General features: G+C 39.0%; 1 protein-coding gene across 2 annotated transcripts in view; it reads left to right on the plus strand.

The window, feature by feature from the left end:
• Nucleotides 1-858: 858 nt before the first annotated feature.
• Nucleotides 859-25,362, plus strand: part of ARMC8 (armadillo repeat containing 8) — an 89,495-nt gene continuing 64,991 nt past the window's right edge. The window contains exons 1-2 of one of the 2 annotated variants that reach the window (XM_019747775.2): nucleotides 859-1,141; nucleotides 19,627-19,703. In XM_019747775.2, coding sequence (XP_019603334.1) covers nucleotides 1,097-1,141; nucleotides 19,627-19,703 — 122 coding nt within the window. In that variant the 5' untranslated portion in view covers nucleotides 859-1,096. The remainder of the gene's footprint in view (nucleotides 1,142-19,626; nucleotides 19,704-25,362) is intronic. The other variant, XM_019747786.2, reaches the window with a different exon arrangement.

Raw genomic sequence — 25,362 nt, forward strand, 5'->3', positions numbered from 1 at the left:
CAGGCTCATTGCAACCATCCTGTGAAAACCTTACTGGTTGCAAGCAGCACGGAGGTGAAACCTGTCCAGCCAAGTCCAGAGCAGTTTTGTATACACACACACACACACACACGCACACGCACACACACACACACACGCACACGCACACTCACACACACACGGAGTGGAGAGGTGACTTAATCAATCAAAAATACTATTATTAGAAGCATGTTTTTATTTGGCTTCAGTTATCGGAGCGTTTTGGTGTGAATTACTCCAACATTTGCCCTATTTCTTTTTTCTACTTGACTCAGAGGCTAGAGAAATGCTAACGTAATAACGCTTTCTACGTGTAAGAGCTTTATATTCTCCATCCTCAAAACAGGAAACGAACTTAAAGGTTAAGTAACTTGCTGGAGGTAATGCAGCTCATAAATGAAGTAGAAAGGATTAAACCCGGCGTTCTGCCTCTAGAGTATCTATTCTTAACACACCACCAGAATAAATAGATAGGGCAGACAACGCTAAAGCAGGTCAAACGTCAGTGTTGGATCGTGAAACGCTCTTATTGGTGGCAGACGACCGTGTACTGAGATCACGGTTTCTCCAACTGTAAAATAGACATATGACGCTAGGAGTTTGGTGCAAAGAAAGAGATAATGAATGTGAAAGTGAATTTCAAATTATGTACGTGGCACCACAGACCAGTTTTGCGGAGTACGAATACGCGAACTCGTAACTGCTACGAATCAATCTGCGAAGGTTGTAGCGCCAGAGCGAGGCCCCGCCCCTGAGGCTCCGCCCACCGCGAGCGGCAGGTGGGGCCGGCAGATCTGCCTTGCGCATGCGGAAACTGCTGCCCGCTCCCACCTCTAACCCAGGCTGAGAGTAGCTGCTGTTTCCGAGAGGACGATTCGTAAGGAGGCTTCTGGCGCGGTTTCCATTTGCTTTCCCTTCTGCGGGCCCTGGCCGTACTTCAGCGGTGTGTAGACCGTGCTCCGTTCTCATCTACCTGCCCGACTTTCTGCAGAGGTGTCTGTCATTGGCCCAAGAGTTCGCTGTCGAAAGTGCTGGCCCCCGCGCCGGCGCCGGCTGTAGCCGGGTGGGAAGGCTCAAGATGGCGTGCCTGTTGGAGACCCCAATCCGCATGAGCGTCCTCTCGGTGAGTGACCCGCTGCAGCCGCCCACCTGGGAGCTCGGGTCCCGCTCGCAGCATTCACCCAAAACGCAGCGTGTCTCCTGGGCACCACCCCTTAGGGTCGCCTCCGGCTCAGCTTTGGGCCGGGGTGTGAGAGAGGGTGGGCGGGAGTGATAGACGGAACCCCGGCCGAGCCCGAGACGTCTCCAACTCCCGGAGCTCCCACCCGTGCCGGTTCTCAGGACGGCCTCCAGCGGGTGGGGTGGTTGGGCGTACGGGCAGCTGGCTTGGCGACGCGGCTCTGGCTTTGCCAGGCGCTTCCCTGAGCCTTTCTCTTAGTGGTGCCGCTTCTCTGGGGCGCAGGGCTCTGTCCTGTAAGGCGCCGGGCTTGCCGCTGGCCTGAGAACTAGCGCCCACTCTGCCCGCCGAGGCTTTGGCAAGAAGAGGTGCAGGCTCCACAGCCTCCGAGATGCCAGGCCAGGTCTGTTTGGCTTCTGTCGCGTCTCAGCACCCGGGCACGGGCTAAAGCAGCTAGCTTCTTGGCAACGGGGATTTCATATCAGTTGCAACGTCTCCTAGTGTATGTAGTTATTTAAATCCCTTTTCTTTACTTTGGAGGTCGCAGTTCTGAATCTAAAGGAACCTTCGCCTAGCATTTCTTTCTTTCTTTTTTCTTTTTTTTTTTTTAATGGGGAGTCAGACGTTGAAAAACCAGATCAAATTTTCCTACTATTGAAAGAAGAGAACGTATTGACATGCCAGGAAGTAATACCTAGTTTTTGCTGTTGTTGTTTTTTTTCTCTAGCGTAAAAAATAAAAACAAAACAGGACTTTCACTATGTTACTCTTGAGAGAACCAGTAGGAGAGGTGAAAGTTACTGGGCGATAACTTGGAAGGGTTTTGGAACAAATTAGATCCATCCAACTCTGAATGGTCCGTTTACCAACGGTCCATTTGCTATTGCTGGAAACAAGCAGGCAAACACTAGTTGACCATCTTTTAGACTTCTGGAAGAGTCAGTCTGATAATGAGGTGGTAGTTGGATTACAGACGACTAGTCAGATTCTTAGGGTCTGTGACTCCAGCTGGTTTCTTTTCTCTTCCCTAACTTCTCCCACAAACACACTCAGATATCTGGAAGCACCTAGGATATTTGTTTATCATTCAGGGTTAGAGCATTTTGGTGTACTGCAACCTTGATAATTTAATTGGGGAGGGAGCTGTCAATAAATTTGTCTCCTAATCCACTTTAGCAGTCCTTTTTCTTATTTTTAAACTGCAACTAGGGAAATACTGTTCACCTAAGTATTGAATCAGATTAGCCGATTACTCCACCTCTGACTACAATAGCCAGGAATGTTCTGTGGGAGAGCAGGCCAACGACTTTCCCCTCATTTTTAAAGAAAGTACGTGTCTTGACTGTTCTCAGTTCCCTTTTACTTCCTTTGTCTTTTATTTCACCTGAAGCTTCTTTAATTTTTGTATATTGTTAACTTGTATGTGCATACAATTGAAAATTTTGATTGTTTCATGCCTTCAGTAAATAATATTTCTTGTTTAATTTTATTAAAAAATTTCTTGAAGAGTATTCCCTACTTCTAGTGGGGATTTGCTTTAGCCCTCGTCTCATTGGGGGCTTCATTATTATTGTTATTATTTTTTAAGTTTTTACAGTCCAAAAGTCTGATCTGTTCATTCTTCAGTCCTAGAGCCTTAAGAAATCAGAGCTTTGGATAAATGATTTAAAACTCACTGATTATACTAATTTAAAGTGAATCCTGTTCATTTCAAAGTACTGCCCAGGGTGTCACTTTTTGAAACTAAACGTGCAAGTGGAACAGGAAATATTAATCAAATTATCTTTAAAATAATTGATTCCTTTAATAGGCTACTTATTGTGCACCAGTTATGTACAACACCCTGTAACATATACTTTAGGGAATGCAAGGATGAGATCAGATATGCCCTTCAGGGAGCGTCACAGTCTGAATGACTCGCTTGCTCAACGTAATTCGTGTGAGGGGCAAATCAAACAGTTTTTGAAGGGTTTTTATTCAAGGCCTGTTATAGGTTCTTCCTTCTGAGTGGTTTCATTCACTCTTGTGATCATAACTGTGATCAACTCACACATGTACATTGCCAGCCTTGACTTTTGTCCATCTAATCTCACGTCTTCAGTTGTATGGATGTTATCCATCACTTTCAACAAAGCACATTGCATCTCCTAAGAAGACTTAGTCATGACTTCCCATTTCTGTTAATGGTACTACCGTGTTTCCCTGAAAATAAGACCTAGCCGGACAATCAGCTCAAATGCGTCTTTTGGAGCAAAAATTAATATAAGACCCGGTTTTATTTTATTATAAGACCGGCTATAAGTCTGGGTCTTATATTAATTTTTGCTCCAAAAGACGCATTAGAGCTGATTATCTGGCTAGGTCTTATTTTCGGGGAAACACAGTATCTTTAACTTATAACGTATTGTAAAGCCCTTGAATTATCTCTGGCTCTTTCCCTTTTTCATGCCCCTGTATCTAATCAGTCCTTAAATTCTGTTAGCTCGTTACTCTTGGTGTTGCTCACATCTGTCTGTTCCCATGGTCACCCTCTCATTCAGAACATTATCATTTTGTGCCTGCATTACCACAGGGTCCTTGCAAGTATATTTTACTGCCTCGAGGGTCTTACCCTCTCAGTTCAAGTTCATTCTCCACATTAACTTTTCTGTAGAACACACTGGACATGCCATGCCCTTTTTCAGTTTTTTAATGGGTTTTTATTGGTGAAGGGCTGACATTTCATTCTCAGCTTCGGATGTAAGATTCTTTATCCTCTCTATGGACCTTCTATCCCTGGTAAACTGGCTTTCTCAAGTTGAAGTGATCTAGGGTTCATCCAAACCCCAGTAACTCTTATTGTCAGCCTGCTTGTTTGTACATAAGAATTATAGCTTTGTATAGATTTATTCACGTGATATGCTTTGAGCTTCTGTCATTTGCATGGCATTGGGTTTGGGAATACAGTGGCGAGCTACACAGACCTGTCTATGCCCTTTTGGAGATTTTAGCCTAATAGGAGAAGTAGTTATCAAATGGTCACACAGTTCTTTGTTTATGAATGGCAGTTAGTGTTATGAATGAAAAATATAGGGTGCTGTTATAAGCATGTAATAGGGGAATATGATCTACGGTGGAGGGCAGTGAGGTTAGGGAGGGTTTCCCTGAAGATGTGACAATGAACTGACAGTTAAGGATGATTAAGAATTAACTAGAAAAATAGAAGAGCATTCTATTTTTCTAAAAGCAAAGGGAACTGCTTTTTCAGAGGCTCTTAGGCCTTTAATAGTTATTCTATCTACTTAGAGAGTAAATTAACTTATTTTTCTTAATCCCGCTACTATTTGTATCACTGTCCTCATGTACTATGTACTCAATAAATGTTTGATTGGACTATATTTTGGGGAGTTGGACAAACTCCAGCTCTTTCCAGGCTGCACCGTGATCACCCATTATCCTCCTTTGGTGTGCACTTAGTGTTACATCACCCTTTCAATAAATTTATAAATTCTCTCATGTTTCCCAAACTGTTGGATGATTTTTACATCAATTGCATTTTTAAAAACTTTTTATTTTGAAATAATTACAGAGTCACAGGAAGTTGCAGAGAGATTCCTGTGTATACTTCACCCAGTGTCCTCCACTGGTTACATTTTATATAACTATAGTACAATATCGAAGCCAGGGAATTAATATTGGTATAAGTATGTGTATAGGTACGTATCATTTTATCACATGTATATTTGTATAACCACCACCACAGTCAAGATACAGAACTAGTCTATTTTGTTGGCCTCAAGCTGCAAATTGATTGTTGTCTTACATAGACAACTGACAATAGGTAGAAGTTAAGCCCAACTATCCTATAAGCATGAATTCAGCATCTCTTGATTGTTTGCCATTAGTTCACTTTACAAGGCACCAATAAGCAGAGGGTATGTCTGGAGGGGATCCTAAAATAAATTAATCAGTATGAACTTCCTAATCTGCACTGGCAATGTGTGAAGAGCAGGAGATGCTCGTTGTACATTTCAGGACTTCTTGCTGTCTCTCTAAGGAAAGATTGCCACCTGAGTTCAGACAGTGAGTGCTCAAGACATCTAAGCTTTACCAAGAATTAGAAATGCCTTTGTGTAGGGTCTTTCGATTTCTGTTGGAGAGATCTAGCCTTCCTATCTCCTCTCCTTCTCATTGAGAATTTTAAAACAGTGCCGGGGGCCAGGAATTTCAGTGATTTTTGACTTGTATCTTTTTTATTTCTGATTTGGCAATTATTTTGCAGTGCCATCTGTCATGTTGGTTTCTGGGTAAAGATATGGAATTATTAACAAAGGAAAATTTCCTGTTACTTTTTGGAAATTGGAGAACAGCTGCCTTCACTGAGCAGTGTTACTATGATCCTTGGGACCATTTAGATAGGAATGAAAGGTATTCCAAATAAGAGCTGTTTTGCAGAAACAGCCTCCGCTTGTCTCTTTGATAAAGGAAAACTGTTTTGATCTCATTCCATAAAATCAAAAGAATAAAGAATGACCTTTATTTTCTGGCACATTCATAATACAGTTCTTGAGGGAAGGGGAATTATGAGACTTCATACTTTCTATTACAAATGATAAGTTTTGGTCCAGTGGGAAGAATTTCCAGTCTGTAGGATCTGTTAATATATAGAGATCTTTACCGCCTGGAAAATGATTACAGAACACATGAGTCTTTTGCTTTAGGAGTGTTTTAAGAATTTATTAGGCTTTCGAAAAGTTTTAAGTAGTGACTGATTGGATAAGGGGAATAAGGAACAGGAAAGAGTCATGATCATGATCAAGTATGATTCATGAGATTTTTACCTTTACAACTAGATGGTATCATCTACTGAGATGGTGAGGATTAGGAGAAGAATATCTTAGGGGAGTAAGGAGGAAAAACGAGTTTTATTTTGGACATGCGGAGTTTGAAGTGTTTCCTGGACATCCACTTAGAGGCGTTCAGTAGGCACTTGGATATTCTGGATTGTTTTCCATACCAAGCAGTTCTCCAGTTCTCTGTGGATACTAGCTGGATAGCCTGCGATTTAACTCAATTTGGACACTGTCTACTTGGAGGTAATGTCAGATCCCACAGGGTAAGGACTCAGTCCTGCAATATTGTCTCTGCTTCAGACCCCAGTTGCAAGTCTGTACCTCTGACCAACCATGGCTCCCTCCTCGGGTTCCATCATTTGTTGGAACCCTTCAGAAAGCTCAGGAAAACATTTACTTACCAATTTATTATAAAGGATATTACAAGGATACAGATGAACAGCCAGATGAAGAGGTACATGTGACAAGATCTGGGAGGGTCACAAGTACAGGAACTTCTGTCCCTGTGAAATGGGGGTGTGCCACCCTCCTGGCACATGGGTGCATTTACCCACTTGGAAGCTCATCAAATTTTATTAAAGAGGTTTTTTTATAGACCTTTAATCTCCAGCCTCCCCCACTCTTCTCCTTCCCAGGGGTTGGTAGGTAGGACAGAAAGTTCCAGCCCTCTAATCACTTGGTCTTTTCTGGTGATGAGTCCCATCCTGAGGCTGTCCAGCCTCTTCATTCATTAGCATTAACCTGCTGTGCTCACAAAGGGGCTCCTTATGAATGACCAAAAACACTCTCATCACTGAGGGAATTCCAAGGGTTTTATGAGCTGTGTGCCAAGAACTGGGACAAAGACCCGACATATTTATGACACCACAGATACAAGGTCTAGTGCTTATAAGTGGGGCGATGTTATTTGGGAGTCATTGGCATATTTATCAGTGGTTCTTAACCTTTTTTTAATTTTTTTTTATTTTATTGGGGAATATTGGGGAACAGTGTTTCTCCAGGGCCCATCAGCTCCAAGTCGTTACCCTTCATCTAATTGTGGAGGGCGCAGCTCAGCTCCAGGTCCAGTCGCCGTTTTCAATCTTAGTTGCAGGGGGTGCAGCCCATCATCCCATGCCGGAATTGGACTGGCGACCTTGTTGTTGAGAGCTCCTGCTCTAACCAACTGAGCCATCCAGCCGCCCTGGTTCTTAACCTTTCAAAGATAGCAGTCTCAACATCCCATTTCCCAGAAAAACATGCATTTACCTAAAGAATCACATAATTTCAAGGAGTTCATGGATTCCCTGAAATTCACACATCATCTTGAGTTAGTAATTCCTATTCTCTACTCATCCCAAAGTCAATCACAAAAACACATACAGGAAAATTTTAAAGTCACTTAAAATCATTTTGGAATAGTAAAAATTGTAACAGTACAGCTTTAAAACTTACGTAAGGTATCATGAGGAGGACTTGGCTATGAAGAACAACAATCTTTGCCCAGAGTATGTTAGTGATCTTCCATAAGATGTATTGGGCTCTGTGTAGCAGGCCTGGGAGGCAGAGCTAGGTTAGCTGGAGATGCAAGATAGGACAAAGTAAGGCATTGTGGGTCTGGGCACAGGCACAGTGGAGTAGATGGAGACACAAGTGGCTCATAATATTGACGTGATTGTCACAGGCCACAATGTGGATGATGGATCAGGCAGATCCTGAGTGGTACTCTAACGGGAAAGCTAATACACCAATTGCTGGAAGTGGTGGGCTGAGTCTAAGTCAAGCACCATGGATAGCTCCAAGGCAAGGGCGTTTACTGCCTCTAAGACTCTGATGCAAATAAGGCTGTTTTTCATCAGGAGGCAGCTAGTCTGTCTGGACAATACTACTGAGGTATACCATGAAAGGTGGTACTCAGGATCTCTAAGTCATTACGTGATTGAAATCATGAATAATAATTTAAACTTACGGTCCAAGACAACACCATACCCATATCTGAATAGCCTCACTCTGTTATGTCAGGATTGAAAAGTCGGCATTTGAATGCATTCTGTTAGATTTCTTGGGCTATATTATCATCTTGGGAGGCATTTAAATGAACCTCAGCCAACGCAGGGAGTATCTCCATCTTTGTAAGACTTCTCACAACTCTTGTCACTGCTGTAAGATGGTTCTGGCTCTCTTGGACTTCCAGATTATACTGTTTTTCACCATAGATTCTTACTTAGTTCATTTATTCTATCTGGAGGCATCTCTTCTTGGCCCTCAGTTTTCAGACATTTCCATCTACACTGAAGAGTAAACGAATAGAATTTCATAGTGAGAGGGAACCTTAAAGGTCATCTAGGTCCATAGAGCTCTTTGTGATTTGTACCATACTTTAAAAGGATAAACGTTGCAATCCGTGATTAGAAAGAAGCATGAATGCTAAATTGCGTTCAGTTCTTGTGACCACAAAAGCATGTTTGTAGCAATTGTTGATATTACACAAGGCCTATATTAATATTTCATTACTTAAAAAACCTCATTACAGAAAAAGAAAAGGCTATTCTTTATACACCTTTAAATTTAATGGTGTCTGGTTTTTCTATTATGAAAGAAAGATCCCCCTTTGTGTCAGTGTAAAATTATGGAATCTTTGCCTGGAAGAAACCTGCAGATAATCTCTAGTTCATTCTTGGCATTTTTTTTAATTGGGGAAAACAGATCCAGAGAGGCTGACTTCCCCACTGTCATATGCTATTATATAAAGTGTCAGAGTCAGATTTCCAGACACCTAAATTTTAAAAAATTGTGTGCACAACCTTACCAGAATCTTATTTTGTGAGCACTGATTTATTTACTATTTATTTTAAAATATGTTATCATGTAAAGCCTGATTTTCAGTCTTAATTATTTATTGAGAGGTCAGGATTGCCTCTTATCCAAGAAGATTAATTTTAAAATTATATATTTAAGTGTTTTCATAATTGTGTTTGGGAAATTAAAGCAGATTATATTCTGGGAATATTGGTTGTCATAAGTACTTTGCATTCTATACTGATGGGACCCAGCTAAACTGTGCAGTGTGTTTTTATAAACTTTTCAAACTTGCTAGAGGCTGCAGAAAAGCAGGGCTTTGATTAATTTGGGGCAGGAGGATGCCGTGAACCTCTAGAAACACCAAAGACTGAATTCATGATTTAAAAAAAAGGGGGGGGGTAAAAATAGTTGCAAAAATGAGTCATAATTTGGCCAGACGTTTACCAGAATACAAAAGGTAAAAGAAAGCAAAACAAAAAAGCCCACCAAAATCTTGGGTTTTAAATAATACTTGTGCATTTTCTTCTGATTTTTCTTCCTTTGGGAGGCGAGTGGGAATTTTGGAATACATTGGAAGGTCATGATAGCTGTCCACAAGGAACAAGTTAGTCTTTGTCGATGATGTTATCCTTTTTGTATTGTTCCAGATATTTTCCCTCAAAATTAGGAAAGAATTATGTAGGAGTTACTTTTGTTTAAAATAAATGTGAAATAAATGCTCTGGCAGAGAAATACTGCGTTTCACCAGAACTCTTCCAACAGTGAGGCATCAGTATTTAGGATTTTGTGAGTTTATCTCACCATAAACAAAGGGGAAGACATATAATTTGAAATTAAGGCACAGTTAAATAAAATGCTGATATTAAAGTATTGACAGCTGATATTCTGGACTGTGGCAGCCCTAATCTCTTGAGAAGTAAATACAAACACATGAAATGTTCCTGGGCTTTATAATGAATAACTTGAATTTGTGTCTGATCTAAGCCATTTGTCTGGCATTTCAGAAAATTATCAAAGTGACAAAAGGAAGCGTTTTTTTGGACTGAGAGTTTGGGAGACATCAGAAAATCCAATTTTGGTTTCAAATTGTTTGGGGGATGGGGAATAGTTTCTGTGGCTCCCTGTTGACTGGAACATTGGCTGTTTTAGTTAGTGGTTCTCAACTCTGCCAGACGTAACACCTTTTGTAGGACCTGCCTGGCTATCCTGAAGTGGAATCCATAGGTAAGATAACTGTCCTCACATGTAACGTTTAAAGAGTTGGTGTAACGCCGCAACTGTATTAAGAGAGAGCAGGAAACTAATATATATCATTTAAAGAAGTAAATACTCAGACATGAAGATTCTAAAAAGAGGTAATAAAGTAGTGATACATGTGCAAGTTTGGCTATGGATGTGACTGTTACACTGTGACTGACTTAGTTATGTTGTAATGGTTACTTAAGTGTTTTTTGGGTTTTTTTTAATGTGACTTTCTGAAAGGAAGTCAAAAAGTAAAGGTCCTAGCAGGTCAAAGTATACCTTTTCTTTATTTATATGGGAGTTGTATTCTTGGAAAATTGTATTATAAAGGTACAAAACATATTTTGTGTTTATATGTAAAATAGAGCTAGATTCTAGTCTCAGATAATTAAAAATGGGTTTCTTGCCTATATGACTGCCTAGTGGAAAGTGTTTTGGGATATGGGCCAGTTGTCCCATGCCTCGCAGAGCATCTGGCACCCTTAGTCCTTGCCCACTAGATATCAGCACGACCTGATGGCATTTTGACAGCAAAGCCACTTCCATGAATTTATAGAACATACCTTACGGAGTAGCGCAGTGCCCGGTTAGGACTGCTGTGAGCAGGGGACTTTCTGAATGGTATGTGTGTCTCTTTCTCTGCTGCACTTCTTTCCCCTAGCTTTTGACAGTGTCTGGTATAAGGATGTGGAAATAAAATGTGCTGTTAGACATTTTCCCCATAGCATGTATAGCCTCTTAGTCTATATTATTTATTATGTTTATTGCTTTTTGTCTTTCTTCCCTTGCTGAAATGTAAGCTCTGCAAAGGTGGGCTTTTTGGGGGCAGGAGTGTCCTTGTTCATTGCCTAGAACAGAGCCACCATAGCTGTTTGAATATTTATTGACTGGCTGAATAAGAGTACAGCTTCAGCTTTGTTTTGTATTTCCAAGTGCACACTGTATCATAATACTAAACTGCATTTTTCAAACATACTGCATTGCTTCAGAATTCTCTTTTGCATGTGTTATACTTTCCACCTAGAGTATTTGTCTTTTTATCCCCCTCCCATTGGCAAATTAATATTAGTCTTTCCTCACTGCTTAGCCACCACCTTCCATTATTAATCTTGTGTCCACTTTTCTGGTTATACTTATCATGTGTTACAAGTTACCCTTGTAACTTGCTTACATATCTTCCTTCCTGTGCTGTGAACGCCTTGAGGGTAAAGGAATCTATCTTATCTATTACCAGCACCTAGCATACTACCTGGTAAATTAAAGATATTCACATGTTGAATTTCAGCCTGAAATAGGTTTTAAACTGAATCTTTATGAGTTCAAATATCCATTTTTTTTACTTGTGTTTGTTTCATGTCTCCCCCAAACCAAGATGTTCTCTGACAGCACTGAATGAACATTATGCACAATTTTCTTTTGAAGTTCTAGTAGTTTGCGGAATAATTAACATGTTACATTTTGGTTACCAATCATTAGTTTAAATATTCATTGTTTTAGGGGTCATAATTTCCCCTTGAGAATTATATTTTAATTTCTCAAGAGCATATTAATTAATTGAGAAAATAGATATGAAATTGCCTTGTAAACTAAACATACTAAACAAGTGTCATGTATTGTAAAAATATTTGTTATCTGTCTACCTTTTCTTTCTGGGTCGGTTGTATGGGAGAGAGACCACTATAAAATAAACAATTACTCCTTGAACTGTATACATTGGTATTCTTAATTGTGATCTTATACTTTTTCTGTGTCCACGGTGTAACATTTAAAGTTAGTGATAAAAACTGCACAAATTATTACTTTATACGTTTTTAGTGATTTTTAAAAAAATCTCAAGTAATGAAAAGTTTAGATTTTTAAGTTCAGCACTCATATGCATATTTATTTCTTGCTAAGTACTTAGCTTGCTCTGAGAAAAAGCTGTTATTAGGTGAGAAAAGGTATTTTTGTCTGAATAATTAGGCCTTAATCATGAAGATGAATGTGAATAACCAAGAGGGGCATCAGTGCACTTAAAGCAATTTTCTTTTTTGTACAAAAATAGAAATTCTCTGAAATCAGTATTTGTATGGTACTTCTACAGTTTACAAGGGGTTTTCCTCCTGTCATCTCATTTGACCCACACTCTGAGTGAGCTCTGTGGTAACGTCACCATTTTATAATTGAAGAAACAGTCTCAGAGTTTTATTTTTGCCCTAAGTCACAAGCTTGTAAGTGGTAGAACTAGGACTCAAATCCCAGTCTTAAGAAATGCCAAATTATTTGTTCTTCCTACCACACAATACCTGAGAGTATTAGAAGTAAAGAACGTTATATATTAATGACATATACATAGAGCAAGACTTTCACGAAATAAAAAAATAGTTCAATATTTTCTTAATATTTAAAGTGTCATTGTTCATTGTCTAATAAACTCATCATTTCATCCCAAAACTTCTGTTGAACACATGTATTTCTCCTCAGTTACTTAGCTGCTTAAAATGTTTATTATCTCCTGGTTTCTGTAGGTCAGGAATTCAGGTGTGGCTTAGCTGGTACCTCTGTCCCAACGTCCCCTGTGAGGTTGTAGTCAGGTGTCAGCAGGAGCCACGTCTCACCTGAAGGCTCAATTGAGGTAGAATCCGTTTCCAAGTTCAGTCACATGGTTATTGGCAGGACTTAGTCACATGTGGGCTGTTGGACTGAGGGCCTCATTTCTTTGTTGGCTCTTGGCCAGGAGCCTCAGTTCCGTGTCATGTGGGCTTCTTCATAGGGCAACTCACAGCGTGGAAGCTGGCTTTTCACTGTGTGTGTGCACACACATTCAGGGGAGGGGACAAAGAGAGAGGGAGAGAGGAAGAGGGAACTGAAATGACTTCCCATCACCTCTGCTGCATTCTCCATATTTGCTAGAATCAAGCCACTACTTCTAGTCTTTACTCGAGGGGAGACATTACAGTGGGCTTGAATGCCAGGAGATGGGATCATTGGGGACCATTCCAGAGGCTGCCTGTCACAGATGGTCACCCTAATAAAAGGGGCATTGCTTCTGTATAATACTTCACAATGGAATGCAACTCATAACCTGTTTCTGTTTTTGTTTTCCTGCAAGAAATTATGTGCTTAAGCTTTTCTTTCTCTCTTCTTTCTTTTTCTTTTCTTTCCTTTTCTTTCATCAGTACCTATTTGTACTCACAGGAGATTCAATTCAGTTCTTAGAATTAACTCTAATTCACAAATTTGGTGTCTACAGACTTTCTGCTGAAGGGATCCATGTACATTTTCACATAGTATAATTTGGGGGGTACTAGTAAGCATAAAATGTCACAGGGTTTTTTTAGTTTTGTTTTTTTAAAGATTTTATTAGGGGAAGGGGAACAGGACTTTACTGGGGAACAGTGTGTCACAGGTTTTTAATACATACATTTGCAGTGGCTGTACTGCAGCTTTGAATGTGTAAAATGAGTTCCGAGCCAGATTTTGAAGACTTGCTAGGTCATTTGTTTGAAACCTTGTTCCAAAAGGCGGATGGAGGTCATAGTGTGACCCCAGCTAGTTTTGCTCTTTTTCATGGGCGCAGACTGTACACTGAGCTTTAGCGTGGCTGCTTGACATACTCTGTTGGTTGGGAAAGTGGAGGAATCACCATGTACCCACCGGCGTCCAGCGACTGGAAGCTACACAAAGTAATTTAAAAGGGCACTGGTGTTTTGAAGTGAAGGTAAAACCACATCTTGAAAGGTCAGAACATCAGAAACCCTCCTTGCCTTGCTGTGGGGAGAAGGGAAGAAGAAACCTCCGTGCTTCTCGTATTTCTGGAATAAATAATAAGTGGCCGGATCACACTGCCCCTCCCCAGCATCCACACTGTTGTTGGCACTAATGAAGAAGACCCCCGAATTCTCTCCACGCCCATGTCTCCCCATATCATGGCCTCGCTCCCATTCTTCCTCTTGAGGAGGTCATCAGGATCAATCCCTCCGTCTCTGTTTACAGTAACCACCACAAGAAGTCCAGGGCTCTGGGTCATTCCTCATGCTCACATGACTCTGCCCGTTGACTTTTGTACCCAGATCCATTGCCATTCTCCTGCTGCTTTCACGAGTTTCTTTTATCCACAGTCTCTTCTCTCAACGGTACCTTCATGTGTTTTATACTCAACTGACCTTTTTGCCTGCTGAAGTCTTTCTCCTGCAGTCTTCTCAGCTGGTAGCTCTTTTCCTTCCCGTTTCCCTCATATCACTTGATCTACAGGTGGAGACAGAGCCTTGTTCCTCCTTGTGCTTTTCAGACTGCCCCCGCCCCCGGCCTTTTTACAACACCCCACCTCTGAATCTCATCAGCCTACCTGGTTGTATTCATCTATGGAACCCCTGGATTATTCCCCCTTATTTCTTTAAGTTTTTAGCTCCTAGTTCATGGTCACTTTTCTAGCACTGTTTCGGTGTTCACTTATGGACATTTTGTGATGTACATAGATAATCTTTCTAAAACTTTCTAGACTTCCCCAATGATCATATTCTCTGTCCTGCCATGAGGCACTTCTTCGTAGTTATTTCCTAGATTTTGACCTTACTGATAACTAAAATCCCTCCATAATTGCAATTGCAAACATCCTAGCTACCATCTCCTGTCCTCTCAAACCATGCCTTCTTTGACCCCAGTGCCAACAATCTTTCAAGCCCTCTGTTCCCTATAGTACGTATATTAATTCTGCAACTTTCATTGGCCTTCAATAGGCCCATCCTCATCACAACCTTGCTTACCTCCTCAACTGAGCTGACCCTCTTCCTCTAGCTTTGTCTGGTGAAATGCCAACCCTGTTTAGATCTGACTCTCTTTTTCATGCCCACTTCTGTACACTTTAATGTACCTGGAGGAAAGCCATGCTTACTTGGTCTCACTTTAGATTCATAATTACCAACCTCAGGAGGGTTAGTGCTGCCTGGCAGTTCTGGTACATTTTCCTGGCCCGTTCAGTTGTCTTATTCCTTCTCCTCATTCTTCAAACTGCCAACCTTTACCACCCCCCACCTCCACTGCTGCCATTTTTACTCTCAAAAGATAGAAATAATTAAAATGTCTAAAAAGCTCTCACTGTCATATCCACCTAAATTAATTCCCTGTGGTTATTGTACTTTCCATGCTCTACTTGGTCGTAAATCCCATTCCCCCTCAATTATTCGTGAACATTGTTTCGGAAGTTCTCCCCCTGCCCCAGTGCAGCATCCATTTTTCTCCTCTATTAAAAAAGTTTCCATCAATGAATAAGCATGCTCTAATTTATTCAGTCTTTAAAAAAAAAAACTCTCCTGACTCCACTTCTCCCTCTAGCTACTGTGTTTCCCCAAAAATGAGACCAGGTTTTATATTAAGTTTTGCTCCAAAAGACGCATTAGGGCTTCTGTTCAGGGGATGTTATCCTGAAAAATCATGCTAGGGCGTATTTTCCAGTTAGGTCTTATTTTCAGGGAAATACGGTACTACGGTATTCTATTCCCTCACTCCCCTTTACAATGAAAGTCCTTGAAAGAGCTGGCTATATTTACCTTTTCTAATTCCTCTTTTCCCATTCTCTCTTAAACCCTCTCCAAGCAGGCTTTGGCCCCACCACTCTGCCTGTACTGCTAGCATCACGATCACCAACGATGACCTCCGTATTCCTAAAGTCACTGGTCAGGTCTTGGCCATCATATTATGCTACACAGTAGTAGGATTTGGCATGTGTGATTATTCCCTCCTTGAAACATTCTCTGATTTGGCTTCTTGAGTTTCTTTCCACCGCATGGAACGCTTGTTCGAGTTCGGTCTTCAGGCCTTGTTTTAAACAGCTGCCTGTTTCTCTGTCCCGCAGCTCTCTCCTAAGCTCTAGACTTACATATCCAATTGCCAACTTGACATTCTCACTTGAATGTCTCCAAATTCTCGATCTTAACATGTTCTCAAACTGAACTTTTGATCTTCTCACTCAAACCTGCATCGCCCACGGTCTTCCTCATCTCATTAACTGGCAACTCAGTCTTTCTAGATGCTCAGCAAAAACCTTAAGTGTTACCCTTGGCTCCTCTCTTCTTTTACAGCCCGCATCTAGTCTGACTGCATATCCAATTTGACAGTCATTTCAACTTCGACTTTTATTTGGAATCTGAGAGAATCTTACTGCCTCCAAAACCCTTGCCCTCGTCCAGGCTACCGTCATCCTTCTGAAATAACAGCATTTCTGGTTATAGAAATAGCCCCTACGGAGTATCCCTGCTTTTGGCCTCTAGCCCCTCTCCATACATTTGCCTGTTCCTAAAATTGCAACTAGAGTGATCCTTTTAAAACAAGTCAGATCATATTTCTGTTTTTCCAAACTTTACCATAAAAATCAAAATCCTTACAGTGACCAACAAGGCTCTATACCAGCTCTGGGCAATGTAATTTTAAATTTTTCAGCAGCCATGATATAGAAGTAAAAAAAGATGAAATCAATGTTAATATCGTATTTAAACTGATACATCAAAGTATTATTTCAACATGTAATCTATGTAAGGAATTATTAATGAAATTATTTTGCTTTTTTATATAAAATCTTCAAAATCTGGTGTGTCTTTTACACAATTTGGATACTGAATTTTGATTGGAAATACTTGTTTGGTATTTAGGTTTCATAAAATTTACAGCAGAAAAAGTAGATTTACACACCCAAGTAGTTCTAAACACTCTTAGGAGTTTTTTAATAACTGAATCCAGTGTTGGTTTTTAAATTTTAATTTTGATTAAAGTTAAAAAATTTTTAAATCCCTTTCCTAGCCACGTTTCAAATGCCGAGTAGCCATATGAGGCCAGAGGCTGTCATATTGGACCACACAGCTTTTTACCATCTGGCCCCTCTTCTCTGACGCGTCTCCTACTGCGTTCTCCTTTGCTCATTCTGCTCCAGCTATACAAAGACCTGTTCTTTGATCACAGCAGACACTTCCCATTTCAGAGCCTTTGCATTGGCTATTCTCTTTGCCTAAAAAGCTTTGCTCCCAGATAGCTGCATGACTTACTCCTTCGCCTTCTTCAGGTATTTGTTCAAATGTTATGTTCTTAGAGAAGCTTTCCCCGACCAACCTATTTAATATTTGTACTAACTGCCTTCTCTCTCAAGTTCTTACATTTCTAGGATGCTTTTTGAAAGAAAAGAGGGCTGAGAAAGAGGTGAGCTGATCTACAAAGGAAAGCAGTGAAATAAGAATTGCCCCATTCAAACAAATGAATATGTTAGGAAAAAGCACAAAGTAAAATAAGATTGAATAAGTGGCTATATCTCCTCAGCTTGCTAATACTTAGGAAGGTCAGAGGATTATTTTTTTGTGTGTATGACTGACTTTCTTATAGATTGTAAGCTCCTTCAATGCAAGGCTCAGGCTTAACATTCTCTTCTACCTTTTTTGGCACCTAGCATAGAACTTTAACCAAAAGGCGATCTGACCTCTACTATTATGGGCCACCTGTTGGTTAGCCTTTTGTATTTTACACTTCTACCTTCCCTCCTCTTTCAATGCCAGCTGCTGATATACTCGCTGATGGGTGCTGGCTGCACATGCCCTGTGGCTGTGATTAGGGCACTGACTCTCTCTTTCTTTCCTTGTCTATTCTTGTGCATTCTTACTCATTTTCCAAAACCAACTCCTAAGAAGCCTTCACTGATTCTCCTGGTTTATTAACTCCCTTCTCAGTGCTGCCTTTATATGTATGTGTATACTTCTGTTTTGTATTCAAGTGGAGAATATAAATATGTAAACACAATTACAATAGAATATGCATTATTGAGGGCAGAGACTGGCATTAAATCTTTAATGACTTCCCTAGTGCCTTACGTATGGTAGGTACTCAGTGCTTGTTAAATTGTATGAACCAGACACAGAACAGTTAAGAAAGTTGCTACTAATGGGTGAAATTTATGTTGTTTAAGATACAGGTTTTAAAACCAAATACCTTTTTTTAAACCACATTGAGAGACAAGAGATGTATAAGCTGTCAGAGGGTGTGTGGAGAGGAGCAGTAAAATCAAAGATCAGTCCCTAAATCGGAGGGAGGCTAAGGGTCAGGTGCTCAGAAGAACTTGCCATGATCGAAAGCCAGGAAAGCACATGTGCTCAAATGGACTGACAAAACTCGTCTGTTTCTATTACAGGAATGCTGTGCTCAGTTTTACCCTGGATTTTGCTCTTGATATATTATTTCTTGATGTATTTGTATAGTTTACATCCCTGCTTAACATTTGACAATCTGAAATCTGGGTAAAGGTCATCCCTCATTTGTTAAGCAAGGGATTGGGACAGATAATTATCAGAGTCCTAACTCTGTGATTCTGTTATTTTGAGGAAACCAGAGCCTGTTAGCATGTACTTAAATGGTACCCTCATGGGCACAAGAATTTTCATTCGTTTTGCTTTTGCTGCCACTGTTTGTTCTTTATACATGGAGGAAATACTAAGTGTGGGTCTTTGAGTTGCCTGTGAGGATGTTTTGGTAGCAAGCTCATGCTATGAAAATATGCTTAGATTTTGGATTAACTGTATTGTCAGAAATTAGAAATTATGTAGCTTTTCTTCAGTTATTTTTCATGACTCAGAAGCTTAAGCTGGCACTGTTTCTTGGCAATTAACTCTTTCCTCACCAGGGGTTCTGGGTAAACTGCAAAAGTGTTTCCTCCTCTCTATAGTAATTTATTGCTAATAGGTAGCTGTCCATGAGTGTGTACCAGAAGGCGTCAGAAAGAAAGAGCAAGGGACAAAAATGCTGTTTCTCTGGTTCTTAAACTGATGTTCTTTGTTTTAAATAATGTTAGTATTGAAAATTAAATATAAAAAAAATCACTATTACTTCCCCAAAATAAGTATTACAAGAAATAAGATAATAGAGCAAGCTCCAGTTTACAAATAAAAGGAGGTAAGTGTCTCCTCTTGCCCATTATGCTCTGATTCTTTCCCTTCTACCCAGCCGTAGCCAGTTCAGACTAGATAACTTTTTTGGACCTGAAAAATCACTCGAATTATTAATTGTTTTTCCCTCACAGAAAGTGTGACAATTCTTTCTTTTTGTTTTTCTTTTTTACATAAGTCTGCCTCCTAGCAGTGCAGCTACTTTGCACCAGTCTGAGGGTCTTCCTCTTGCACATAAGCTGTTTCTCGTAGACGGTCCATACAGTCCTGACCCTTTTCACTTGCTGACAGCCAGACGTTCTCTGCCTTTAGTGGGTGCTGAACAGAAGCCACGTGCCCATCTCTTATTCATATGTAGGTGACCTCCACACTTGATTAACTTCGCTAGTCCTAACACTCAGGCTCAGTCCCTCTGCTGGCAAAGCTCGCAGGGCTCACCACAAAGGTCCTATGGTCTAGTTATGTTTTTAGTGAGAACCAGGTGTCTTCTTTCTTTCCCCATCTTAATATTTATGTCATCTTACGGCACAAGTTTTCCTCAGAATGATTTAAGTATTTTATAGAATTTCGAATGCATCTACCTTAAGTTAGATGATACAGCTATTTGATGTTGGGGTGATGCTGTGAATTTGTTATTTGCATGGCTTCAGATGTCATAATTTTTCCCCCCACTTTCTAGGAAGTAACAGCTAGCAGTCGCCACTATGTTGACAGGCTATTTGACCCTGATCCCCAGAAAGTTCTACAAGGTGTCATGTAAGTAGTATGTATTTAAGAGTCTATCAAAAGTCTTATTTGTTTTCGTGTTTGAATCTGCCAAATATTATAATTCTGAAAATGCAGAGTTATAACTTTTTTTTCTTCCATTTTGGAAAGACCCTTAACATTCATGACTTTAATATTGTGAAAGAATTGTCTGCTGTGTAGTTGTTAACTGACATGCTTACTTTCATTTTTTTGGTAGAATACTTGTTTTACATTTAAACAATGTTTCCTTTGGAGAATGCTTTTGCGACTTATAATACCTAGCAAAAGCAAGAGCATAAAATTGATGATCTTTGATAATTTGGAAAGGGGCGGGAGAATAGGTTTTTGTTATGGTTTTGATTTTGGTTAATTCATAGACTGTCTCTTACGGTTTGAATATCCTAGTGATGTTTTAAATATCAGCATTTAGAAAGCAGTCATTAGAAAATTTAAATAAACTCTTGATAACCTAAATGCCCTTCTTTTCTTCAAAATTCCCTTGTGTTTAATAAGAGGAAACATTTTTAGGCAACATATCTGAGGTGATTATACTTTAAATAATTAAGTGGCACAGGTGTGATAAGATTGCAACTGCTTGAAAGATGGATTCTCCGAGAGCAGATTATCGTTCTCTTAACACATTGGTTCTAAGGAATAAGGTCTAGCCTAAGACCCGCTCATAGGGGTGGGAAACACCTAGCACCAACAGTCCTGAACTCTGTCCAGAGTAAGGGGGACACAAAAAGGGTCAGGATGAGATCCATTTGGGATGGCAGTGAAGGCAGAAATCAGTTCCTTTCTTATTCTCTTAACCCTGCTAGTGTTATCAGCCAAATAATACCTTCAGTTTAACTCTTGCTCAACCAAGACAAGGCTAGGTCAGATGCTTTGCTTATAGAAATTTCTACTAACTGCAATTCTTATTCAAACCCCAACCTCCTCCCACCCCCTACCCCGCCAAGGCAGTGATTACAGAAGGGTTGTCTTGGGGATGTGGATTTGTAAAGTGGAGGCAAGTTAAAAATAAATAAGCTTGCTTGACTATTCAGATTGAGCTGGAAGGGAAGTTGGGGAGGTGGATGGAAACTCACCGGGGATACTTGACACCCGGTCTTCACATCTTCTCAGTTTACAGAAACAGGAGATGATATTTCTTGTTCTCTTTATGCTAACTTTGCTTTTGTCCCCTTAACTAGGAGACTTTATAATGATTTAATCAGTCCCCTTTTGACTAGTTTGATTATTACTGGGAGGAAATGTGGTATTAAATCCATCTGTTAAATCAGTTTGGGTTGTACCTACATACACAAATTAGTTGAGGGGATAGGTTTAATTTAATATTCCTCCTTAGACAGGCAGACACTCCACACATACAGCCAGAAGCTTTGTATATTGATAATCTTAGCAATCACTAGGTGACTTAATCTAGTCGCCCAGATTAATTTCTGTTCTGACATACTTTCTTCCTAATCCCTCCCACCCACTACAGGCACCTAGACAATTAATGGCAACGCTGCATGTTTAGAATTGGGTTGCCACCTATTTCCAGACGTTTGCTTCAGGAAAGGGTTTTATCTTTAATCACAAAGTCTTAATTGAAAATCTCCAGTCTCTGTTAGAAAGAACCTGGTGATAACTCAGATGCAGATAGCACGGTAAGAACCCTCCCCTCAGAATCTTAGCAAGCTGGAGAATCATTCCAGAGGGTTTTCACAGGTCTTTAATCATGATTAACCCTCTGAAATGCAGCCAGTTTCATTGTATAAACTCTTTACTTTAGTTTTAGTGTTTGTAAAATTGCTTGTTATCCTCCACTACTGATACACACACACACACACACACACACACTTAAGTAAGATTCCTCAATAAATAGTTTAGTTGGAAATGTCAGACTCATTAAGTGTTCAGTGAATGATCGTAGAAAATAATGTTATTATTTTCTATTATCACTGTGACTATGGTTGTTTAAGAAAAAAGCTAAGTTTATCAATCAAGGATTCTACATAAAGTACTTGTATCTTGAGTTGTATCTGATACGAGTAGCTAATTCGAATGTTACTTTTCATTTTTAGAAATTTTTAATTTACCAAAGAACACTAGCTCCTTGAAAGTTGATAAAATATCAAACAAAGCATTAAAAAATTGGAAAAGCATATTATAACAACCAGCTAAGGTGTAGTTTGATAGCCTTAGTGCCTCTTTAAAAAAAATCAAGTCTTAGACACTTAGCTGTTAGCTAAGACAGATAAGAAAGGTTTCTGTGAAAGAATGGTGGAATGGAAAGAGTATGGGCTTTGGAGTTGGACAATACTGTGTTTCCCCGAAAATAAGACCTAGCCAGATCATCAGCTCTAATGCGTCTTTTGGAGCAAAAATTAATATAATACCTGGTCTTATTTTAATATAATGTAAGACCGGGTCTTATGTAATATAATATAATATAAGTCCCTGTCTTACATTAATTTTTGCTCCAATAGATGCATTAGAGCTATGGTCCGGCTAGGTCTTATTTTCGGGGACACACAGTAGTAGGTTCGATTTCTGGTTCTAACACTTTTAGTGGAGTCCTTTCCTAGCTGTGTACTTAGGCAAGTTACTTAGTGTCCTTGACCTCAACTTCATCATCTGTAAAGTGAGCGTGATACTGGCCATCTTGCCAAGTTAGCGGAAGAATTAAGATGTGGATACCCACAAATTGGCACTTTGTGGTTAATCAGTGTTGTCTCTAATTTAAAACAACTTCAAAAATAAGATGATTTTCTTCAAAGAAGAGAAAGAAAACTCAAATAAAAAATATCAAACAGATAAAACAATTCAAACTGAAGGAGAAGAGGGAGAGGGGCTAGAATTCTTGATTTAGACGAGAATGTGAGTGATAACACATTACGAGAAACGTGATTGCTACTCACAATAATAAAATAAATCTGTTTATAGTTTGAAAGGGACAGATCACCTGGAATCATTTCACTTTATGTCAGAATAGAGCTGGCCTTCTAGGGGTATATGTAATATGATTTTGGTAAAGCTTCCTTTACCCCAGAGAGAAATATTTATTCTGTCTGATTCAGTTGTTTCCTGACCTTTGGAACTGTCTGAAAATTAATTATACATAGTCAAGAGAATAAGTGAATTATATTTTTAACATTTATTTTTAAGTAACCTTTTCTAATACTGGAATAATACCATATTGATAGAGGAAAGAGGGAACCAAAATGAAGTTTAGGAAAAGAGAGTTGACCAACTCTTTTTATACATGTTACAGTCGCTACTGAATCAACCAGAGACCATTGCTAGACCAAAATAGGTAGGTAGAATGGAAGTGGCCACAGAGTGTAAACAACCAAAGGTGGCCTACTAATTTTAGGGAAGGAAAAGACTGACTGAAGTAATGTGCTTCGAATCTGAAATATCCAATTGGAAAGATATAAAAGAATTGACAATTAGCTTTAGCTACAAGACAACCAGTTTTATGATTTTTCTAGCTATATTAGCTTGATTTTTCTCAGTAAAGATTGTGAACACATAAAACATAACAGGAAATGCAAAATTGAAGAAATTAAATGTGAATAATGATTTTCATCATGGTCTGTAATCTACTCAGCTGAGTTACAGCCATAGCCCTACCCATAAATATAGGGACCTTTTTGTAGATATCATCATAAAGGACCGTTTTACCTGGTTAGTGAGCATGACCTTGTTGAAAAATACTATTAAGCATAAGAACTGCTTAATTTCAACTGTTAAAAAATGAGGAGTTATCTAGAGATAGCTTTTTTGTTAGCAGTACAATATTTATCATAAATTTGAATGGTCCTGTTGTATCAAAGGTTTAAATACAGAATCAGGTACCAACAGAGCAAAATTTCAAATGCATAAGTGAATAGAAGATCATTAGATATGGAGTAAGATAAGAGCAGACAGAACAGGGAGGTTAGTTGTGTAGGTTATAAACTATAGCCTTTGCAACTACAACAGAGAGTAGGTATATCAGATAAACTATACTGAATTACAAATTCTGAGCTTCCTTTAGTGAGGAGATCTGCATATGACTTAAAAGAAAACAATTACAGGTTTGTTTGTTTTTCTTGAACTTTCTGTGGTTTTAGGTCAACCATGTTAAATCTCATAGTTGAAGAAGAACTCTTCAGATGTTTTTGTAGAATGTGAGTCAAATCTGCCTAAAAACTTTTTTTAACATATCTAAATTAGAGCACCTGATCTGTTTTCTATATTAGTGATTCTCCATGAAAAGATCAGCAGATAAACCTATGTGGCCCTGTGCTGATATTCCCCATGTTGAAAGGCAAAAGATGATACAAGCAAATATGGCTGGCTTTGTAGTTTTCAAGCTGTATAGAAACAGGAAACTAGACCAGGATCTCTCTGGTGAACTCAGGCAGGCAGTTGTGGATACTATAGAATTGTTGTGTGGTTTTTGCCAAGTATCCGTTTCTAAAAAGTATCATCTGAAGGATTTTAATGGACTGATGAAATAAGTTTATTTTGGTAGTGATTATTCGATTTTCCCGGAAATTGTGTACCTCTGGTTTCAGTAGGATACAGACAGGTTCCATTTTCTTACATAAGCTAAAGATACGAGCTCCCATGATGAAGCATTTGGTTTTTAAGAAATTTTAAATTAAAGGATAAGTTTTAGGGTAATTCAAAAGAAATATCCTAATAAAGAAATAAGAAATATACATACGTGTGTGTAAAGGTATATTTATCCTCTAATACTTTTTAATCAGTTACTTTTAAAAGCGTTGTAGGTAAACATAAAGATGACCTTTAATACAAAATGAAATGGGAGTAATTCTGAGTCTTACTAGTTTAAAGCTATGTATCCTGAAATAATTCTGTCAGAGAATTATGGTTTAAAGTCTGGTAAGATTCTTCAGAAATTATTAGATCAAACTGGTATAGTTTTTTCATATAGATAGATAAGTTGTTTGTATATGTGGTATTAACTTTGATATCAAGAAGAGCTGTGTATTTGTATATGTGTATGTATCTTTTTGTTTTTCTAAACCACTTAACTGTCTGTTACCATATTCCACAATGCTTTAACACATTTTCGATGTTCTTTGGAATGATTACATACATAAAAAGTTATTAACATGCCATAAAATATTTGGGCATTTATTATTAATGCAATTATTAAATTGCTCTCTTCATTATTGGAGAATGTCTGGTGATTTATTATCATATATTGATAAAATAAAGAGTTAAATACAGTAACTCCTCATTTCTGAGCTGGTATTTATACAAATTGGAACTGTATCTGAAACTACATATATTCCAAAAATCTACACCACAGGTAATTTGTTTATAAGCATGAACTAAATTACTGCCAGTTCTTAGTTCTGTTCAGTTTATACATATAGTAGGTGCACAATAAGTGAAGTTCACTATAAATTTTTCAAGTGCCTCCTGAATCAAAGCCCTATGTTAAAAATGACTTTAGTTTGAATAATAGATTATTATTTAATTCTTTGAAAATTGACAATGGTAACTTTAATTGGAATATGTCTATATATCATTCCCTAACCATGCTGGATAATAGAAAACTTACTGTACTTGTATGTTTGGATATTACATTCTCCAAAAAGAACATAATAATTATAATTACAAAGACAGAGCAGTGAGTATGTTTGTAACTTTCTAAGAC

This window comes from Rhinolophus sinicus, linkage group LG10 (genome assembly GCF_036562045.2).
Source record: "Rhinolophus sinicus isolate RSC01 linkage group LG10, ASM3656204v1, whole genome shotgun sequence".
Taxonomy (NCBI): Eukaryota; Metazoa; Chordata; class Mammalia; order Chiroptera; family Rhinolophidae; genus Rhinolophus; species Rhinolophus sinicus.